We start from the raw sequence: 16,452 nt of genomic DNA, 5'->3' as shown, positions 1-16,452 counted from the left end.
ATATAGAGAGTAACAATAAAATATGAAAATAATACTCTTTCACAATAGCATCAAAAACAATAAAATACTTAGGTATAAATTTAACCAAAGAGGTAAAAGATCTGCCTACTGAGAACTGTAAGGCTTTGATGAAAGAAACAGAAAATGACACAAATGTAAAGATATCCCATGTTCATGGACTGAAAGAATGAATATTGTTAAAATGTCCATGCTGCCCAAAGCCATCTATAATTTAAATGCAATTTCTATGAAAATTCCAAGGACACTTTTCATAGACATAGGAGAAAAATCCTAAAATTTGTATAGAACCACAAAAGGTTCCAAATAGCCAAAACAATTTTGAGAAAGAAAAATGAAGTTGGAGTCATCAAACTCACTAATTTCAAACTCCACTACAAAAAGCTATAGTAATCAAACCAGTATGATATTGGCATAAAAACAGATACCAGACCCATGGAAAGAATCTACAGCACAGAAATAAACCCTCACATATACAATCAACTAATATTTGACAAAGAAGCTAAGAATACTCAATAAGGAAAGTATCATCTCCTCATTAAATATGTTAAGCAAACAGGAAAGTCACATTCAGAAAAATGAAACTGGACTCTTTTGTTTGTTTTAAAGATTTTATCTATTTACTCATGAGAAACACAGAGAGAGAGAGAGAGAGAGAGAGAGAGAGGCAGAGACACAAGCAGAGGGAGAAGCAGGCTCCACACAGGGAGCCTGATGTGGGACTCGATCCTGGGACTCCAGGATCACACCCTGGGCCGAAGGCAGGTGCTAAACTGCTGAGTCACCCAGGGATCCCCTGCAGCTGGACTCTTTTGTAAAAATTAATTTACACCATAAAATTACATATAGCCAATCTAGTAAAAATCATATCATTGAAGAACATCTAATGATTTGAGAAAAAGCTTAGTATTATTTAGGGTATCATGACCTACAAAACAGTATACACACTTTGATCCAAATTTTATTTATGAAATTGATAACTCTTAGTGATAAGGTTATGGGCCACATTTCCTTTATTAAATTCTATTTCACTTCTAATTTTTCTATAATGGCCATATATTACTTTTATAACTACAAGAAAATATATTTTTTAAAAAATACAAATTCAGAAGAATAGAGCAATCCTTCAAGGAGGAAAAGGATTAAGAATAGGTAAAGAGGGGACACCTGAGTGGCTCAACGGTTGAGTGTCTGCCTTTGGCTCAGGGCATGGTCCTGGTTCGGGGATAGAGTCCAGCATTGGGCTCCCTGTGGGGAGTCTGCTCCTCCCTCTGCCTGTGTCTCTGCCTCTGTTTCTCTCATGAATAAATAAATAAAATCTTTAAAAAAAAAAAAAAGGAATAGGTAGAGGGTTTTAAAAGAGAAGAAAAGCACACTTCCTTTGGACTAGTATGAAGAGATGAGCACAAGTTCAGAAATAGTGTGAAGGCAGAAATTTAAGAGATCATAATAACCATACTTATGTCTATGAAATAGAAGATAATGCTATCTTTTTATGGAAAAGAGGATGAACTGTAAAAGGGCTGAAGAAAATAATGGAGGCTTAAAATTGCTATTGTGAGAATTAGCAGAAAGATAAGAAGAGCAATGAGAAAAGATTTCAAGGGGTCAGTAATTCCAGCTTTGTTTGGAGATCATCACTTGCATAAATATGAATCTATACAGCAGTATAGCATTTATCTACTAGAACCTTTCAGTACATGTATAAGCATGAGGTAGACACATGGTTAAATTGATCTAAGTTTGGAGTTCAGACTGCGGACAAAGGACAAGAGAGTAAAGACACTGAGAATGGTATCAAAAGGTCAGTCAAGGATATGAACAGTGGAGTCTAGGTTACTCAGAGAGGGAAGTCAGAAAATGGCACTAGAGTGTCAGAAAACGGAACGGTCCAATGCCTAAGGTTTCAGTCAAGTCAAAGATGCAGCAAGAGACCCAGGGGACCAGAAAGCTATGGCAGGCATGACTATATCAGAGATTAAGTTCAGAGAGGTGTCGCTGCTCCAGATGTCAACATGGAATAGAAGATGGCTGTGGAAGAAAACGAGGAAGCAGACTGAATAAAGGTAACTGACAGAAGTGATCTGTTCAGCTCTGATGCCAAGCCCTGGGTGAAACTTTCACATGGATATTATTGTGCCCACATTGATAGTAAGAACTAGATGAAGAGAAAGACTATCATGGGGGTTCACAGCCTTCAGGGAATAAAGGAATGTAACCAGGAAGTCCATAGATGACAGAGGCAAACAGATAATCAGCAACCAAGTACTTCTCTTCCAAGTTTACCACAATTTTATACACATTCATGAAAAAAGAGTTGCATTTCAAAATATCATGATACTTCCACTTTAATCCTAAAATCAGTGAAGGCTACTCAATAACAGGTGAAATACTACTCTGACAATCAAATACATGGGAAACCACTAAAATGTAAAGAGCCACTTTTTTTTTTTGCAGTAACATTTTTTTATTTTTATAAATTTATTTTTTATTGGTGTTCAATTTGCCAACATATAGAATAACACCTAGTGCTCAAGTGCCCACCTCAGTGCCCGTGACCCAGTCACCCCCACCCCCGACCACCACCCCTTCCACCACGCCTAGTTCATTTCCCAGAGTTAAGAGTCTTTCATGTTTTGTCTCCCTTTCTGATATTTCCCACTCATTTTTTCTCCTTTCCCCTTTATTCCCTTTCACTATTTTTTATATTCCCCAAATGAATGAGACCATATAATGTTTGTCCTTCTCCGATTGACTTATTTCACTCAGCATAATACCCTCTAGTTCCATCCACGTCGAAGCAAATGGTGGGTATTTGTCGTTTCTAATGGCTGAGTAATACTCCATTGTATACATAAACCACATCTTCTTTATCCATTAATCTTTCGATGGACACTGAGGCTCCTTCCACAGTTTGGCTATCGTGGACATTGCTGCTATAAACATCGGGGTGCAGGTGTCCTGGCAGTTTCACTGCATCTGTATCTTTGGGGTAAATCCCCAACAGTGCAATTGCTGGGTCGTAGGGCAGGTCTATTTTTAACTCTTTGAGGAACCTCCACACAGTTTTCCAGAGTGGCTGCACCAGTTCACATTCCCACCAACAGTGCAAGAGGGTTCCCCTTTCTCCACATCCTCTCCAACATTTGTGGTAAGAGCCACTTTTTGTGTATGAGAATATTTGACTCTTAATTCAATCTGGCTATGGGGTAAAGGTTTTTAAGGTATAAAAGCATATAAGGATAACTAATCAGTTGACCAAACTTCAAATTCCCTTAAATAATATCCTTTACATAAAATATTTTACAAACACATTTTTCATAAAATAAGGCATACTGATGTGAGGTTATTTGGCTTGTCGTACCACTAGTCCAAGAACAAATATATTCAGCACAATTTTCCCAGATAATTTACCACTTCTTTGGTGACTCTTTCAGTTTCCTAATGGCTCAGCAGGAAAACTACCAAGCTACTCAACAGTAAAATTCTGGAGCAGGTGCAATCAAAACCTCTTCCAGAGGCAAATCAGGTTTTCTGCAGGTGATGGTGTGGTAAGTGAATGTTTCTCTAATTGTAAAGAAACCTGCTCTGATATTTTTTTCTCTTAATGTCCTTAATGTAGACCAACATTTTTCAAGCACTCTTGTGAGTAAAATATGTAAATACATCAAAACATATTTGTGTGTGTGTACATATATATTTTAAAAGATTTTATTTATTTGACAGAGAGACAGACAGACAGTGCACAAGCAGGGGGAGCGGCTGGCAGAGGGAGAGGGAGAAGTAGGCTCCCCATTGAGCAGAGAGCTCCAATGTATGGTTTGATTCCAGGTCCCTGGGATCATGACCTAAGCTGAAGGCAGACACTTAACCAGCTGAGCCACCCAGGTGCACAAAAACATGTATATATTTTTAACAGATTGTGTAAATGTACTCTTATCAGTTCATGCATTAAATTTTACTAAAACTTCATTTCTTTCTTATTTTTATATGGTAAATAAATAAAAATAGAAAGTTTAATATACCCTTCGTCACACAGTGACTTGTGTTGTGAACCACCCCTTCTTTAAGACCACTTCTAGGAAGACTGGAAGAAATTCTTACTCATCTACAATGTATGTTTCCTTCCAGCTATAAGAGAAAGAATCTGCCAATAGTGCAGCCATCAATGATGAAGGTGCTATCGATCCACAACATATATGTCTAATGGTCACTGAACCTTCTTTAGAATCAACTTAAAAAGTAGTTCTATATCTTAGAAAGGAATAAAGGAAAAAAAACTCATTTTGGTAGATGAAATATTTTTAAATAATGGGTTAATATCAGATGTTAGATATGTATAAAAATATATCCAGTCTATTTATTAATTTATCAAATATCAATCGTATGGCCATGACATACCTTGCATTTTTCCCCACACACTTTATTATATTTACATGTATTATAACCCACAGTCTCTCTTCAGATATGGAAATGCAAGGATAAAATGAATTTCTAGATTATTTTATTATTTTAATGCAATAATTATTTTAATACAATAATTACTTTAATACAAGAATTAGAGTGAGGTGGCTATTAATCAATTCTACCTCCTCAAGCTAGACCATAAGTTCCTCAAAGATAAGGACTGTATTTATTTGATCATTACTATAAACCTAGTAGCACCCAGCACATGACTGGCATGCAGTAAGCATTCAGTGCTTACTATTTTGCTGGAAGAGTGGAAGAAAAGAGACAAAGATAGGTAGTGGAAGAATAAAATAAACCAAAGTCAGAACAAGCTGTAAGAACTATTTTATTGTCTCCAATGCATAGTTTGACTACAACTACTAATGGTATTTCTTCTAATATATATACACATATTATCCATCCAGATATATATATACATATATGTGTGTGTGTGTGTGTGTGTGTGTATATATATATATATCTCCATCAGAGACATATGATCCATCCATCAAAGACATATGATCCTGTTTAACATCCTGCACCTAGTATATAATTCAAGACTCTGAGACTCAAGAAGAGAAACCATCCCAAATCAGGACCAAGTCCTCAATTATAAGTTCATTCATTCACTTTGAAGTTTCATTATAAAATAAAAGGTATTATTATTGTCAAAGTAATAGAAGTACTTTGAAGAAAATTTGTAAAATATAGGATAGTAGAATTTAACATTATCATAATTCTACCATCCAAAGACAACCACTATTGACATTTTATATGTTAAATGCATACCAACTTTTAAAATCCTTATTAGTACAATTTTCTATAATGCTATAAGGAGCTCATGAATAAGCAAAATGAAAAAAATAGTACAGTAATTTAAACTATGCTTAATGAGCCAAGACTTAGGATCTTGGAAGTTTGCAAACTAAGCTTTCATGAGATTATGAGCTCTTTAAGGAAAGATACCTTGTTGTAGTCTTCTTTTTTATGGCCCAGACATGGGATCCAGCAGTAATCTCTGTACACACTATTTACTCTGTAAATATGCACTAAATCTACATCTAGAAAGAGAGGTAATCGGTAAACGTTTATTCTTAGGACTCTTCTTTGTTTTTTTTTTTTTTTTAAGATTTTATTTATTTATTCATGATAGTCACAGAGAGAGAGAGAGAGAGAGAGAGAGAGAGGCAGAGACACAGGCAGAGAGAGAAGCGGGCTCCATGCAGGGAGCCCGATGTGGGATTCGATCCCGGGTCTCCAGGATCGCGCCCTGGGCCAAAGGCAGGCGCCAAACCGCTGCGCCACCCAGGGATCCCAGGACTCTTCTTTGATTACTTACCTGCTCATTCTCCAACTCCTCCCTGATGAACTCATCCTCTGTCACTTACTGCCCAGTACTTTTACTACAATAATGATAAAGATCTTGCTGTATCCAAATGTGAATGGTTTATTCTTCCCTAACGTTAATCATATCATTTCCCACTTTCTACACTTTAAGTTCTACTCATTCCTTGCAATTCAGCTCAGAAGATATATTCTTAACAAAGTTGCCCCTGATGGTAGTGCCCCTCCCAGGCTGAGCTAAGTGCTAATATTCTGGGCTCCACTCATACCCAGTGCAAGCATCTAGCACTGCAATTGCCATGGAACATGGAAATTAGCCAGTTACATATACTGTCCACTTGTAGATTGTAAATTCTTTGAGACTTCTATCTTCAAATTCACAAATACTAGTACAGATTCAGTAAATACTTATTGAATGAAAGAATTAACATACTCATTCTATTTTTGTTCTAGTTTTTATCTCTTTCATTTGCCCATTTGTTTAGTCAGCTGCTCACTCACAATTTTAATTATCTTTAAAACATCAATAAATAAAACCCTGTCCTGGCCAACAGAAATCAGATATAAAAATGGCAAACATCAGATCTGCTTATTCATATAAACAAAAAGTATCCTTTTCTAATTTGTGATTAATAACCAATGAACACTCAATATCATCACCATTTTCTCTTAATGTCCTCCACATCAGACTCACATTTTATTAATCACTCTTTCACAACCACATTTAATAGTTATTTCTATTCTTCTTCCTTCCTGAAAAGATAGAAAGTAGGTCCTGTCAACTCTTTCTCTAATGGTGTCATCAGGGCTTTTAACTGTTTCTAGAGCCCCTGTCTTTAATCCCCCCCAATTTAGTTTGCTCTTCTTGCATCAAGGGAATAATTCCAACTACTTAAAATTAAGCTAAATACAAGGAATTGCTATTTCCTATCCCATGGGATTCCACTTATACACAATCCACAATTGTACCGTGGCTTTTAAGGCTACCCATCCCACACTCATCTCTACCAGCATTCACTGCATTATTTCCTCTATCTAAAAAAAAAAAAATGTATTTCCTTGTGCTTCTAGGTATGCATTTCCTTTTGAAGTCATGCAAATATTCTTGCTGTATAACATAGTAAATTTGCAGAATCCTTTACTGTTGCCTTTGTACATGTTTTAAAGCTTTCCCATTCTCTCTGTGCCTTGATTCTCCTTTAAATCCCTATTCACAACTCTCTTCCTCTAAGTAAGTTTCTCAATTATCTTCAGGTCATATCATTTGCTCCTTTACTAAACAATCCTTCAACATTTGCATTTTACTTGAACTAACAATTTTTAGTCCTTATTGTATGTTTCTTTGAAAATGTTCTAAAAGATCATTGTGTGTGTGCTCTTCAATCTTTGAGAACAGGTGTACTATTCTCTACAGAGCTTAAGCAGCAAGCACTCTTAGACAAATTGATTTCTTAATAGGTGCTGTTAGCTTACTATTCTACATCTAAGGGAACTCAATAAATGTTGTCTGTATTAAACTGAATTGAATGCTCATCTTCAATAAACTATAAGTGATAAAGAGAATAAATTTAAATTATAGTTAGGGGCGCCTGGGTGGCTCAGTTCATTAAATGTCTGATTCTTGGTTTCAACTCAGGTCATGATCTCAGGGTCGTGACATGGAGCCCCGAGCCAGTTCCACGCACAGTATGGAGTCTGACTGTCCCTCTCTCTCCCCCTCCATCCCCTCCCCCAGCTCACGAGCTCACTCGCTCTCTTTAAAATAAATAAATACAATCTTTAAAAATAATATAGTGTTTAAAATCAGTAATGCTTCCCATAATCCTACTCAGCTTTTAACATTTCCATGGAGATTTTTCATGTGTATTCTAATGCTATTTCTGCTTTTTAGGTCCACTCCCTTCCTCTTCACTCCTTTTTCCACCCAATGGCCATATGATGAAAACACAAACCAAAATGAAAAGTATACTAGAGACTATCAAGTTTCACCTAAGTCCCATTGCTCATATTTATGTATCTGGTATCAGGCTACCATATCAATATCTTTCACACTGAGAGCTTTATTTATAGCTTCCCTAAGTCAAAGGATAATTAGTATCTTAGATAATTTCTATCAGAGAGCTCAATAAATTTATCTAGACAATTTATCAAGAAGAAACAATAAAAGAAAATACCACAGTTAAGGTTTCTGCCCATTCTATTCTGTCACTTGGCTAATAAAAATTCACTTTTTCTTGGAATATATTAAAAAATTATTCAAAATGGTATTTTGAATAAAAATGTATCTGATTTAGTCACTTTGGTATTATTTCTTTTAAAGAACAAACTAAAACCATCAAACCTATGAAGATACTTAACTAGTGAATAAAACAAACTTGATTAACAATTTAAATACTAACTTACAGGATCAGCAGGTCCACAGAATTCTCGAAATGTCTTTGTAGGATTATTTTGTTGAATCTCCATTGCTACACAAGGGCCAGAATACATTTCTGTCACCATCTCCTATGACATGTAATACAAAAGAATATTTAAAAATTAATAATCTTTTACTCATCCTCTTTTAATTGCACCATTATTCCAAATCTTAAAATCTTAGTTATCTTTGAATCCTCAATGTACTCCACATGCCAAGCAGCTCCTCATTTCTGTCTAGTTCTTCTACAAAATTGTGTTTTAGATATGTTCCCTCATCTCCATTTCTACCACTAGTGACACTTTAATGTAATGCTTTACCACTTGATACTTTCATTAATTGAAATGATCTTCTTGTATAGCTTCCTTTTAAAGGGTCTCTCCCATTGAATACAGTCCTATTGAATGAACATTTCTAAAGATATAAATTTCTAAGTGTTTCTTCCAAAGATACTTTAAAAAATCATAATCATTTTCAGAAATGAAGAAATCAAGGACCAGATTCTTTCACATTAAACATCTAGACATGAAACAATATGTATGAAACAACAATTTTCAAACACTAGATGAGAGGCGGTGCAGTATTATGATCCCTGATAGAAGGGAATCAAATGAAGTAAGCTATATGACTATGTCATTTTACTGCCATGGGACAATGGGATGGGGAGAGGAAACACAACAGAGCCCAACACTCTAATTTATTAGAAGAGACAAAGAATGGAGTTCAGGGAGGCCAATGTAGATAGAATTTGCAGGACAGATTACTAGATGAGGTGGGAGAACTATGGGAGAGTAAACTACAGGGAACTGTAGAGAAGGTCACCTAAATCTTCAGCTAAGAGCCTGTATATGTGTAGAGGAAACTATCCAAAACTAAGAAAAGAATTACCAGAAGCAGTTAAGTGAAACCATTTACAGAGAGAGCACAAGGCTGAGAAGACTTTGCATTTCCACCAGCTGGAGTGGAAAGCCTTCATATGATACACAGGGCATCAAGTAGAGTTCCCAGAAGGGTACTGCACCATAATAGTTGCCTTATATATGGAATGCTCTGTATCCATGCTATAAAGTTCAAAAGTAAGCCCTGAAATGGTCAAACTAATCCTAAATAAGTTTGGCAGATGCCAAAGGTATGTCAAACACTCTTCAAAGAAATATGACATATATACCATATAACAATATAAACTGCACATTATCCAGCATCTAATAAAAATTACCAGGCATGCAAAGAAGAAAATATGAACAGTAGAACAAAGATAAAGATGTAAATGACAACAACAAAAATTGGTCAATCTACAATTCTATACCCAGGTAGGAAGGTTTCTTCCTTCCTTCCTTCCTTCCTTCCTTCCTTCCTTCCTTCCTTCCTTCCTTCCTTCCTTCCTTTTAAAGAAGGAATGGGGCAAGGCAGGGAAGAGGGAGAGAGAAAATCTTAAGCAGGCTCCACACTATGTGTGGAGCCCAGTGCAGGGCTCGATCTCACAACCCTGAGATCATGACATGAGTTGAAATCAAGAGTCAGACACTTAACCAACTGAGCTGCCCAGGCTCCCTGGAAGAAATTTTTTTACAAATGAAGGAAAAATAACTTTTCCAGACAGACAAAATGTGAAAGAATTCACTACCAGCAGCCATATACCATAAGAAATGTTAAAGTAAGTTCTTCAGACAGAAGGAAAATAGTACCAGACAAAAATAGAGATCTATACAAAATATAGTAAACACATATATAAATACACATTTTTAGTTGATGTGAAAGATAACTGATGATTTAAAGCAAAAATACTAAAAATGCATTATAGGGTTTACAATATAAATAGAAATAAAAATGTATGATAACCACAGCACATCAGGAGGGGGAAATGGAAGTATACTGTTTTAAGGCTCTTAGCTATATGTGAAATGATATAATGAAAAACATGATCAAAGAAAAGTACCTCTCACAGTGTCTGGAACACTCAATGAACTTTTCTTCTTTACATGGGGAAAAATACTTCAGGAAGAAGTGAAAATAAAGACAAAGACTTTGAGGCAGCAGTAGAGTTGGTGCATATGAAGATCAGTAAAGGAGACAGAATATCAGGAGCTAACATGAGACCATAGGAAAGCAGTAAGAGATGAGATCAGATCACACAGGGACATGCAAGCCATTTTAATGACTTTGGAGAGTTTTTGATACATGCTGACAAAATAAAATAAAGGTAATTTATTACTGAACAATATTTAAATATTAATTGGAACTCAGTCATCACACCTAATAAAAATGCCAGGGGTTAAAAGAGGAGGGAAAGTGTTTCACAATTAATATGATACACAGACCCCTACTCAGTAGAATCCCTAAAGGTATCCACCTGAAGTCATTTTGCTACTTCACAAAGGTCATATGTAATTGATTTTTTATGGATAATTATGTTGAGTCTGATTTTCTGTCTCATGATATTGAAGTACTGCCTACACATAAATGTCAAGAGCCAAGTTCTCAGTAGGGGCAGAAAGCAATAGGAACATGCCATCCAAAAACAGAGGAGTGAATTTTGTCTGCTTTTCTTTCGTTTGTCTTTATCTTTGTCTTTCAGTGTTAATCACAAATACCATTAAAAATACAGACATAAAGGGCTATGCAAATGTATAAAATGGAAAGAAAAAAAAACATGTTGGAAAAAGGACTACATCAAAAGCATAATGTACTCCTTAAAAAAAATTAACAAAATCCTCAAGTCACCTAGGTTTTTAATTAAGTAAAAAATTACGCAAACCAAAAAGAACCTGTTTGTTTCCTTTGCAGCCCTTTGACTCCTGTCTTTTACAATGAGATCGTTTGATTTAACGTTTATCCTCACCAGAACGTAAGCTCCATGAATGCAGGTAGTGAACTTTTGTTGTTGTTGTTCACCTCTGTATCCTTGGACTCTAACACATTGTTTGGCACATAGTAGACACTCGGTATATATATATGCAGTAAATAAGTGGATCATGATAACACAATGAGATAGGAATTACCACCTTTTTACAATTGCAAATGTAAGTATAAATGATCAACACAGAATCTACTTCAAAGAATTATGTCAGATACGATAACAGTGTTAAAAGTAATAACAAAACAGCTAATAACTCCCTTAGTACTCTCAATAGGGAAACTCCTTTACATGATTTATTTCATTTAATTATCACAGCAATCTCATAAAGTAAGTAGTAGCATTATTTCTATTTTATAGCTGAATAAACTACAGCTTAAAGAAGGTAAATAACTTCTCCATGATCACACAACGGGTAGGTTGGGATCTGAACCTAGCATCTGACTCCACAAGCATTTTGCGAGAAGGGAATTGAGTTCATAAAGCTGCAAGTTGGTTGCAATGAATTTTGAGATAGGAAGTCTGTAGTTTGAAGCAAGTAATGTAGGAACACTCAGAATTCATGGTGAGTACCGAATAGTATCCGTTAAGACACTACAATGATGCCGTCCCTATTTCACACCATACATCCTACATTTAAGAGCATTATTTCACCAACATATCTTCACATTTAGAATAATAAAATGAATGGAACCACTGCTATTAGCTTATGTGTCTTATTTATTTTATAAATAAGAATTTAGAGACAAGGAGGATAAATTGTATGAAAAGTCAGAGTAAGAATCAAATCACCTGCTTCTGTCCCTTGAGACTATGTTGCCTCTTAAGATTATTTTTACAGGGTCTTCTTTTTGAATGAGACAAACTTCCTAAAATTAAAAGACATCCAATAGTATACAACATTTTAAAATTTACTTCTTCCTTGAACTTACACTCAAGTCCTGAATATTAACTGTCATGAGAAGTAAGAGGATTTTCGGGAAATATAATAGTCACAATAGCAAGTGAGACTCAGGATTTGTTATCTGATTTTTGGTGTCCCAAATTAACCAGTGAAAGATACTGTAATCACACACATTAGCAGTGTATGGATATAGCTCTTCACACAACGTCCTTTGAACAAATCTGAGTTATAAATGGGAAAAGCACTTTAAAAGCATTAGAGGTTATATTTCATAAGAATATTACTTGCTTCAACAAAATATTACCAGGATAAAAACATTCTTATGTCCCTTTGGAGAAAATTTTCAAAGAAACAGCTTTCCTTGGTTACAAGAGAATTTTATTTCATAGAAGTACAAAACATCTCATAAAGATACCTGGATAGTATTCTGGTTCATGTATACACTCCATTTTCCCATTAGCAAACCACTACAAACGAATTCTGATTTGAAATATTTGCTTTACATTTCAATCTGAATAAAAAATGATAAGCATTACTAAAAGTGGCTCACAAGGCTAATTACTCTGAAATAATGTAGTTTTTTCTTCCCAAAAGCCCATATGTTCTTTATCTTAAGTAGACTGTTATTAATATCACAAGATTTAAATAGTAGTTAGAGAATATCTTACTAAGAAGAAAGCACATCAACCCAATTATTCTGAGATATTCTGACATTAAAGTATGATATTGCTACTGTCATTCAAATTTCTGACTTCTTAGGGGAAATGACACATCTATCCAGTGATGTTTTTATTTTTACCTCCAAAATCCTCAAATAAAAAATATCCTAATAGTAAATATATATTACATAAAAATGAATTACATATATTATTATTTTAAAGCACAATATAGGAGGCATTCAAGTCAGAGATGAGGGCTTTTTAAAAATTATTTTCCAAAGGGAAATACGGCCCACCTCAGATATGTGCACAATACTAGTGCCCTCAACTAGTTGTAACCGAATTCAATACTACATGATATTGTATGAGAATATAACTGATGGTCAAAGGGTAAGTCTCCATGGGTTTATCTTATATACAGTAGGGCTATAATATAACATGAATTAAGGAAGGTAGCAGTTTTCAACCAGATTTTCAAACATTAAATTGAACAAATAAAAGGAAAATATATAAAAGAAAGATTTAAGAAATGAAAAACAGCTGTCACTAAGTGTTAAGAATGTTTTTAAATTCTTCCATTTAAAAAAAAATTCTTCCATTTAAGAAAAGGCATAACTCTAAGATGAAGAAGCTCATAAGATTAAGGTTCAGTATGCAGTAATAGAAGGAAAATCACTTTGGTTTCTCTAAATAAAGGTGGAAACCACTGGTACGCTGAACATGAAATATATTTCACAATTAGTCTTGACTTGTAGGACTAAATAAGACAAAAGGCTCAGGCAGTTCTCAGACCAGTGCATTTGTCCTTTTTAAGGAAGGTTGAAAGGAAAAGCCATGGAGAAATGAGAAGAGGGGAATCTAGTTTCATTGTCAAAAACAGTAAACTTCATGCAAAAAAAAAAAAAAAGTCAAAACTCAGTAAAACACTGTAGGTGAGGAAGCAGTCCACCAGCACAAACGTATCTAAGATAATTTGATAAGGAAAGGAGGGTAACTAATTTTGATCAAATATCTACTATGTTTTATTTTAAGGAAGAATATTGGCTTATTTGAATATAGTCATATGTTTTAAAGAACATAATTTAATTGCCCTCTGACCAACTTCTTTAAAATCTTGTTTCTTCAGCTTCAGTCATACTTTCAGATAATTCTACATGCATTTATGTCATTAAAGTAGATGTTAAATACTGAAACGAAATTATACTGTAACATTAAGAACTATTTGCTTTTAACTTTCTAAAGCATTGTGAAGTCTTCCACTCTGAGAATATTATAAGCTTCATAGAGAATGCCCAAATGTGTCAAATCCCCAGAATTTTTTTTTGTACTCTGGTATATTTTTGTTTCATAAATGAAACAATAAGATATTTTAAAAACTGATCCAGTAGCTCTCAGAGATAAGAATGCCTCAGTCACTGGGTATGATCAGCTGGAAACTGGCAGCTTGAATACTTTCGTGATTATGATTTATACTGAGATCCCCAAGATTTAAGACACATAAACTGTCTTCAGTACCAATGCTTTACATTTATTTTGATACTTACGTTATACTCAGATACTACTCCTTTATAAACTTCATAAAACTCCTCAACATTAACTCGATCCATGTTGAACTATTTTAAAACAAAACAAAACATATGCCAATTAACAAAAGAACACAAAATGAACCATACTCAGCACTCAACATTTATGATCCCTTGGATATATTTTCTTTACTTTAATATAGAAACCCTGCACAAATTAAGTACCCTGAAAAAGTGTTGTTAAAGATCAGCTGATCAATAATAAAAATGGTTAACATTTATTGAGTACTTAGTGTTTTAAGCATTGTTCTAGGATCGTATATTCATCATCTCATTTAGTCCTCACAATGCCCCCATGACATATGTTATATTACATATGGGTTATGCAACCTTCAGATCTGTGTTCCATTTCAAGCAGTCTAACTCCATTGGTCAGGCTCTTAATCACTACACTAACCTTCTCTTTGAATAAAACTTCATTCTCCACACTCAAAATTTATAGGCAATGTCATGCTGTTTACTGGCCCAAGAAATATTACTAATGAAAAGTACTTCAGATTTTGTAGCTGCCAAAAATAACAAATTTTTCCTCCCAAGCATTCAGAAAAATACCTAGTCTGGTTCATAATAAAGCATTTACTCAAGTTGTCTGGAAATCTAAATTCAAAAAGAATTGTAAGCTTATGCTTATAAGATGAACCTATAAAGACTCTTTCTTGTCCAGGCTGGATTCAAATTTAATTAAAAATAAAATTGCATTAAGTTCTTGGTCTCAAGAACTAAAACCTTAAATTTTTAAAAAATTGCCTCAGAATTGACAATTGTATTTTCTCCCCTACTTTGTTCCTTTACTGTTGCCAGAACTGAAGATCAATGAGAAATTTCTGCCTACCTGGGCAATAATTCAAACTGGGAGGATTGATTTCATGGCAACATAACTATTCCAGGCAGTCAGTTTTGTTTGATATCTGTGTTTTATCCTACAGTTCCACAACTTGTTGTATTTTTAATATAACAAAATAATAGAACATACAACTTATTAAGTATTTATAATTTACCCTGGAAATTCTACAAGGCATTGTGTAAGACTATTTCATTTAATTCTTAAAATAATCCATTGAGGCAAATAATGTCCTTACTGGCCGGCAGACCCATGAGTGTAGAGGGAAGCTGACCACGATTTAGAAATAGAGCTTCCTGACTCCAAAACTCAATGACTATGATTGCCACTAAACTATCATATCTCCCCCATAGGTTCAATCAATCCTTTTCCTAATTATTATTGTTTTCACTGAGCACCTACTCTAGCCAACTATGCTAGCTAGGTGGCAGGCCAAGAATTCAATGAATGTTTAAATCTAAAATTTCTACAAAACACACATTTTTAAAGCAGTCTTAGGTCCTACAATCCTATGAATATATCACCAAACCAATATTTTCAGAGTGTTTTGGCTAACAATTTCTTTATAACCCTAAGTAAGATTCTTCAAATGTCAAGTTTTTCATTAGTCTCCAAGTTTTGTCTGATGACTCTGCAAACTAGTTGATATTTCTGACCTTTTTTTTTGGTTTCTGGGCATTCCTACCAAGTAGGGACATAAAATTGTCAGAATCCCAGTTATTGCCCTAATCTCTGATTTTGGATGATCCTAAAACTTAGCAGAAATCAAAAGCAGTTCCTTTTCATGAAAAGAATACATAAATTATACTGGTAAGAAAAATCTCATCTCCAAAGTCAGTAGTATTTCACTATCAAAATAGCATAAACTTTCTGGTCTTTGCACATTGTAAAGCCTAAATTGTTATCTGATTCCTGTAATAATTTGTACCCAATTTTTTGTCAAGTGCACTGGTAAGTACAGCACAAAGGTATCAGCTCTGTGTTTTCTCAGTGATGGGTTTCCTATAAGTGTGTCTACTGGGCAATTTTGAACGGTTGTGGGCTTTGCAGGGCAAGTGATGCGACTGCCAACAGAGGGCTGAAAGGTGCTAACTCTAATTAGAAGGTTCTGAGGGAGAGTCCAGAAACCAGCGAAAGGTCCTGGTTAGTGGAAAAATCTCAAGTGATTCTCCTTTGCCATTCTCTTCTTAGTCACCAAACGATAGAAAGCTCATGATTAACTACGTAACTGAATTCTACTTTTTTTTTTTTTTTGAATTCTACTTTTTGTTTGTAAGTACGTTGTTTGTCTATACATATTTTACAATTAAAGTCCCAGGTATTGTATAAATCTATTTTATAAAGTTAAATTAGGTATATTATTTGAACTTCAGTTCTCTCAGTG

The 16,452-nt window shown here is 34.6% G+C and overlaps 1 protein-coding gene across 8 annotated transcripts in view; it reads right to left on the bottom strand.

Annotated features, from left to right (window-relative positions):
• Window positions 1-16,452, bottom strand: part of NME7 (NME/NM23 family member 7) — a 262,510-nt gene that overhangs the window by 115,009 nt on the left and 131,049 nt on the right. For all 8 annotated transcript variants that reach the window (XR_004817624.2, XR_004817627.2, XR_004817626.2 and 5 more), the window contains exons 9-10: window positions 14,189-14,257; window positions 8,215-8,316 (exon numbers count right to left, since the gene is read on the bottom strand). Coding sequence is in view for 3 of the 8 variants with exons in the window: in XM_049112342.1 (XP_048968299.1) it covers window positions 8,215-8,316; window positions 14,189-14,257 (171 nt within the window). In the remaining 5 variants the exon portion in view is untranslated. The remainder of the gene's footprint in view (window positions 1-8,214; window positions 8,317-14,188; window positions 14,258-16,452) is intronic.

The sequence above is a fragment of the Canis lupus genome, chromosome 7 (genome assembly GCF_003254725.2).
Source record: "Canis lupus dingo isolate Sandy chromosome 7, ASM325472v2, whole genome shotgun sequence".
Taxonomy (NCBI): domain Eukaryota; kingdom Metazoa; phylum Chordata; class Mammalia; order Carnivora; family Canidae; genus Canis; species Canis lupus.
Note: the sequence above shows the minus strand (reverse complement) of the source record. Positions and strands in the feature narration are given on the sequence as shown.